The sequence below is a fragment of the Spinacia oleracea genome, chromosome 3, assembly GCF_020520425.1.
Source record: "Spinacia oleracea cultivar Varoflay chromosome 3, BTI_SOV_V1, whole genome shotgun sequence".
Taxonomy (NCBI): domain Eukaryota; kingdom Viridiplantae; phylum Streptophyta; class Magnoliopsida; order Caryophyllales; family Amaranthaceae; genus Spinacia; species Spinacia oleracea.
The window spans coordinates 43,771,854-43,778,892 of record NC_079489.1 but is presented as its reverse complement, the minus strand read 5'-3'; the positions used below and the strand labels follow the sequence as shown (position 1 = coordinate 43,778,892).

Below are 7,039 nucleotides of genomic sequence, written 5' to 3'. Positions count from 1 at the left end.
ACATTGTGTAAACCCCAAATTATTGTAATAACTGAAGAACGGTGGAAGTAACTTTGTATTGGGATGATAGGACTTGTAGAAGTAATAATTTAGCTTATAAAAATGTCTTATTACAATTAAGAAAATTTTAATTTTATACTCCGTATTAATTAAAATACAAAGTTGATTGGCGCGTGTGTAGCACGCGACAGTTCAACTAGTATTTATATAAGCAATTGAGTCGATTTTTGAAACAATAAGCTCGAAATAATTATCAGAAATGCAGCTTATGGCAATAATTGATGTAAAGTAATACTCCCTCCGTCCCGTAATACTTGACCTGTTTTCCTTATCGGACCGTCCCTTAATACTTGACCTGTTTCTAAAAATGGAAATATTCTAACAATATTATATTATTTCTCACTCCACCCCTATTAACCCACCTACCCCTACTCCATACAAAAAATAATTAAAAATTCAACCCATACTCTCCCCCAACCCCACCCCTTTACACATTTCCCACTAACTACATTAAAATAATACCCCACTATCAACTACTACCTATTAAATTAAATAAGTCAATTCAAGTCCCTTAAACTCTGTGCCGGTCAAACCGGGTCGAGTATTCCGGGACGGAGGGAGTACATCCGTTTCAAAATGATTTTTATACTTTTCGTTTTAATCTGTTTCATAATGATCTTACACTTTACTTTATTCTAATTTTCGACATGAAAATTTACACCCTTATTATTCTTATCCCATAATATTTACTATTTTTCATTCACTTTCTCTTACTTTATTCATTTTTTTCTTACACCCACCCACTTTTTTACTCCGTACAAATTTCTCTTACTTTATCCATATTAATTAAATTCAACCAACTTTTCTACTTTTATATTAATATTTGTGCAAATAGTAACCGTAAAGATTCCTATGAAACGGAGGTAATAATACATAGTAAATCGGTACATATTTTGAGCAGAGGAAGATTGGTAAAACAATTTAAACATTGATTTACATACATCCCACAAGATATGAGGGTAAATAAAAGAAATGAACTAACATATAGCCATAGATTATTGGTCAAACCCCTTTCTGAACCAATATAAATACAAAATAATCTTGATTTGTGCTAGAGATTCTCCCCTTACCAAAACCAGGAAAGAAAAAGAGGTGCCCGACCCAAAAAAACTTTGCTGGTTCTAGCGACATATACGAAGCATGCGTCATGCATCATGCATCATGCTATGTATCAGGTGTATGCCGTTGTGCTACATTCCAGCTGAACGAATATCTACTGCAAGCCTGCAAAAATATGTTGGTCTAAATGTCAATTAGTTGGTACAGAAAATATTGGTTAATTTAGCATCCAAAAGTTTTGGCTACAAATCACATTGAAGGATTTTGTCTCCTTCCAAAGTTACAGTATTGAGTTTAGAAAGGTCCAGTATGTGAGATTATGAATGGTAAAGAAGTCATTGAACAGAATAATTTAAATCAAAATGTAAATGCAGTTGTACACTTCAACATGGTCTATAATTTACACACACACACAAAAACACTACTGTATAAACTACAGAAATCACAGAGAACAGCTCATAACATATTGACATTGAAAATGATGGGTAATTGGGTAGATGGGACTTAACATTTCCCAAATGCATAAATAATTTACCTTATGTTTAGAAAGCATGGCATGTAAAACAACCGCTGAGGGAACCTATTTGACGAGTCTTAAAAGACAACTTATTATTTCTGGTTTTGGACACCTGAAACGTCTGATTCGCTAATATTGAGCTCCTCATATCCTGAGCTTTCTTCTGAGCAGATCTCAACTTCTTCATAATTTTATCCATCGACGATGATCTCTTCTTTTCCAGCCTCATCTGCATCATGCATTTCAGCCAGAATGAAACTATTAATCTCATGATTTTCAATCACCTCGTTGCAATTATCCATTAACAGATGAATTTGTTAAGAAAATAATGGCACAGTTCCGTTTATAAAGACAAAGCAGAAACATCACTAGCTCAAATTTTTTGAGAAAATTCCATAATCATGCATCCTGAGTGACACAATTGAAAAATTATTACATACTATAAACAGAACACGCAAATACAAATTACGAACCTCAAGTTTTCGTATGGCTGCCTCAGCTTTGGCCTTCTGCAGATTTTCCCATGCTGAGATTTTAGCTTCATCTCTTCTGGCCCTGTTCAAAGTGCATGAAAAACTTGTTCAAAATGTGATTCGTTTTCTTTTTCTGTTATTTCAAAAAGTCCACAACTATGCAGGCATTACTTTGAAAGGCTCTTTACTGTCTCTGACGCTTCCCAAGCAGAAGAACGAGGCTCTACTTCTTTCAATTTCCATTCATCCACATCTTCAGACCCTTTAACTGGATTGCGCGCCCTATATTTCTTGGACCATCGTGTGACAGTGACTCGTTCATCAATCTGAACATCCCTCACTTCTGGTTTTGTGGAACTAAAACTCTGCATCTCCACGATTGGTAGGATGGAAGGGGTAGATTGGGAGAAAGAAGACCTTCTAGGAGAGGAGTGACAGCTACCTTCAGGACTCATCTGGGTTGCCATATCCCTTCTAGAAACAGCACGACACACGTCGGTCGCAGCATCCTTCACACGATCAACTCTTTCACCTGCGTTCAATCACATAAGAAGACAGTGATTGAGGAACAACTGCTACAGTTTTGTCACAACTAAAAAGTTAAAAGGGACTCTTCAGCTCAGAATTTAAATGAATTAAGGCAGTAATGAATATTTTCAGGAGGGTAATATGCTTGTGAAGCCATATCAATTTGAGCAGATATGTTATTTGGGAAAATGAGATCCTAACACTTGAGATAGAGTATGAGGTAACACAAGCGGAAGAGAAAATGATTAGAAGACGTGAGGCATAATTCCACATCCTGCAATTAGCTAAGAAGACGAATGATACCTCCAAACTCCGTAGCTAACCTATTTCCCTCCAAATCACCTTAAAACAGGGGGGGGGGGGGGGGGGGGAGGGGTGGAATTCTCTGTTACCAAAAATCATAGTCCTCAAACAAAAGGTACATTCAAGGGAAACTCTTTTGAGTCTGGAGGCAGTTGGATTGCTAAGTCCACCACCCAATATGATTATTTTGCTTTGTACCTCAATCCCGTTTCACACTTCACTATTTTAGCCCTAGGGTAAAAATGCTCTATTTAATCTCTGTGATAAACCTTTCATTGTTAGTCATCATGAAATAACAAAAGGTACAACAAAAATATGTCAATACGGCATAGAAGGATACATGTACGATCCTCATAAACTAAGGCCATTACTTTCTAATGAAAATGAAAATAATTTTTCTAAAACATATGTCATCATTATCATTACCCCATTGCCTCAAAGAGGCTCCCGCAAGAAGCGGGGTAAGGTGGGGTCGGACGTACGCAACCTTACCCCTGCAATTGCAGAGAGGTTGTTTCCAATTGACCCAAAAACGATGACGGGACAACAACGGGACGACCATCTTCTATTTCATGGAAAGGAAGCAAAGAGGTATCAAGAGCCATTTTGATTTAGTCCATTACATCCCCCAGCCAAAAGAACTAATGAATCTTTGGCTCCATCTGAAATAGACAGTAATTTAAAGCATATGTCAAAATCAGAATTTAAAGCATAGCAATTTCTTCCTTGCCATGGATACGCCGCACACGCGGCAAAGCCACTTCATACATCAATTTACAAATATTAGTTGAAATTAACGAGAATGCAGTCACTTTCAACCAAAATATCCCCTACCAAAAATATCCCCATGAACACTATAAAAGAATTTAAGGTTTACACACACACAGGCACACAAAGGGAATTTAAGGTTTGAAAGTGATATCAAGATGGGGATGGAGGTGGAGGTGGAGGTGGGGGACAAAACAAGACAAATTTTGGATAACTAAAGCATCAATCTAATATTGTAGCTTAAACAAATCCATTATTTGATCATTATAGCCAGGACTAGGAGATGGAACAAAAAGTGTACAGGATTTGTTTGTATTTTCTATACTAAATCAATTCCAAATCCTGACCCAAAAAAGAAAAATAATTTATAATTTGGGTTGTTAGTTTGTTTACTCAGTAAAATTGAAATTATGTTCACCCAATATGTTGTTTCTATATGTGGATGGGCATTTGGATGCACCGTCATTATCAGATCAAGGACCTAAGAAATCATCTTGAGCTATGTTGTGACAAACAAAAAACCGAATGCAAAAATAAGAAAATGAATAACTGTTTAAAAGGATTAATTGCAATGCAGAGCAAAGTATCACACCTTGAGAGCTGGTCAGAGATGGTTGACAGACAACATCAGTGCAACCATGTACACTAGCAGAACGGGCTATACAAGGCTCCAAGTTATTGGTAAAAGCTCTACTTTCGTTACCCACACGAAAGGACCAACTATCTCCTAGCATAGTTCCTGCTGAGAAAGGAGATCCTGCCATATGACTGCTCATGTTGCCACCTTCATACATGGGAACAGCAGGTGAATACAATGAATAATAGGCAACCCCAGGTGGCCCAAGCGGTCCACTCTTCGACTTGGGCCGCCTCACTGGCTGCTGATACGACGATGAAGATGACGAAGTCCTCCCAACACCGTCCCCTGAAACAGGACTAATAATCCACCTCTCCGCATCTTCCCATTTGGAAGGCAACCCCCTCATATTATTACTTAATGGCAACAATGCAGCACCAATTTGCCTTCTATTATTACCATTACAAGGCAACGGAACTCTCTCAGAGCTCCATCCTTTGGCAATCCCAACACTCCCATGCCGATAATTCGGTGTCCCCGGACTCGGAAAATTCCCCGATATTCGAGGCGTAACCGAAGCTTTCTTCATAACTCCACCAAACCTTGGCGACGTGGAAGTCGTCACCACATTGGCAGCTAATGAGTTATTAAGATCCAATGAAGCCGGTCTTCGCCGGTCCGATTTCTTATTAACAGCTTCAGATCTAGATCTCCTCTCCTGACACTCTAATTAATCAAAAGTAAGACACCTCATAAGTGAAAAAAATTGGCGTCAAACTTCAATTATTAACACTGCTTTTTTATCACTCGGTTACCTTTAAGAGCTTGTGAAAAGGAGTTTCTTGCAGAATCTAAAGGTTCAAATTCATGATCAAGATGATTGTGTACAGTTTTGTTGTTTTCTCCCTTGTGAACTATGCAGACGAACAAAAACAACAACAATAAAACAGCAATAATTGAACATAATGACAAAAAAAATATAACTTGAAATTTTGAAATATACTGTAAAATGTTGTACTGTTGAACAACTAATGAGTGAGTAAACTGCACCTTTAGGTTTTTCAACTCTTTTGCTTAGGTATCTGCCATTGCTGCTCAGATCTGAACTTCCGTTTCCACTCAAATTCTGCAAAATATTAATCATTCAGCATATAATTAGTGTTAGTGTTAGTGTTGGTGTCATTTTCTATGTCGTGTTCGTGTGGTGTTCGCTTTCGTGTTAATACCTGAGAAACTTCGGAGGATGAAAGAGAGTCGTGATCTTGAGCAATGTCAGAAGCGAAGGAGCAACGATCGACGCTAGCCGAAGCGGAAGAGAAGAGGCTACTGAAGTTGGACTCAAAAGTAAGAATGACTGAGTTAGGACTCACATCTCGAATTTGGTTTCCGCCATTGTTGACAGGTGGAGCTAAAGTTCCTCTGGTGTCCGCCATTGACGGTGAAATGCAACTAAACTCTCACATGGGGAGGGAGGAGAGAGAAAATGTAGAACTAAATATAAGTGGCAATGGCGTGATGAAGAAGGAGAAAGTAACAAATTATTAATTTGGTGGTCAAATGTTTTAATTCGTTTGTACCAGCAAGCATGCTTAGTTTAATTTGGTTTAATTTGGGGTTTTAACTTTTTCTTTTTTGTTAAATGATGATTACTGGTAATATCGGGTTTCGGAGGTGTCGGCCTTTTGCAGGATTAATGGAGTTTATTTCATCGTTTTTGACTATTGCTTTGACCATCATGGTTGATAATGACGGTTTGGGCCCTCTTGACCATGAGCACCGGTGGAGTGCAAAGGTGCAGTACACGTATAGGGCGTGTAATAAATTTTTGTTATACATCGCCATAATTTTTACCCAGTTTTTTACATTTTTTTTTTTGGTGCAAGAGAGGAGATACAATTCTAATAAATCAAATGAAAAACTTACAATAAGAAAAAAAGAAAAAAGGCAAACTTAAAAAAACAAAGCAAATAAACTGCAGCTACTCGAGCCAACACCAATAGCATCATGCGGCTATTGCAGGGACTCGTCTCATAAATGCTATCCCACTTAGCTCCTCCAATAAAATGGCTCGAAGACCCCGTGGAGCCGCCTACATGATTACAAGTTTGGGATTAAGTCCAACACCATAGTCCTAGTCAGCCGCTCTGTTAGCCTCTTTATAACAATGTTGTATCTTAACATTCCATTCTTGCCTCCTAACTAATTCGTGACTTCTTCGAACTATGTGATAATAGGGAGAGCTATGATTTAAGTCTCCTAGCAAACTTTGGACCACGACCATAGAGTCGACCTCAAGTATTAACTGTTTAATTCCCTTATTCCAAGCATACGACAACCCTCGTAGCACGGCCAAAAACTCAGCCTTCGTACTCGTTGCTATGCCACAGTTGGCTACATATAGTCCTATCACCTCTCCCTGATCTCCTCTAAGAATCCCACCTGCTCCAGCTTGTCATGGGTTACCTCTCGAAGCCCCATCTGTGTTTAGTTTGACCCAGCCATCTATTGGGTATTCCCACTTCACCCACTTATCTTCTCATGGCTGCTATCTTCCTACATTATTACCCTTGCGTTCCATAGCGTTCTTTATGGTATGCACCTGAGCTAGAATGAAGCCTAGTTGATCTACTGGTATTTCGGCATCTTCATCAAAAATCCGACAGTTCCTCCACTTCCAAAGCCACCATAAGGTCGTTGCAAAAACCATAGGCCACTCCAAGTCACGAGTGTCATCCTGTTTTAAGTTGCTCAAAA

The 7,039-nt window shown here is 38.5% G+C and overlaps 1 protein-coding gene across 1 annotated transcript; it reads right to left on the bottom strand.

Moving 5' to 3' along the window:
• Positions 1–951: 951 nt before the first annotated feature.
• Positions 952–5,935, bottom strand: LOC110786722 (uncharacterized). Its single transcript, XM_021991296.2, has 8 exons — positions 5,512–5,935; positions 5,336–5,411; positions 5,101–5,199; positions 4,301–5,011; positions 2,281–2,641; positions 2,110–2,191; positions 1,655–1,865; positions 952–1,284 (listed from the first exon to the last, which is right to left on the bottom strand). Exons 1-7 carry the CDS (start codon positions 5,716–5,718, stop codon positions 1,662–1,664), a joined length of 1,740 nt encoding a protein of 579 aa, XP_021846988.2. The 5' UTR covers positions 5,719–5,935; the 3' UTR covers positions 952–1,284; positions 1,655–1,661.
• Positions 5,936–7,039: the final 1,104 nt, after the last annotated feature.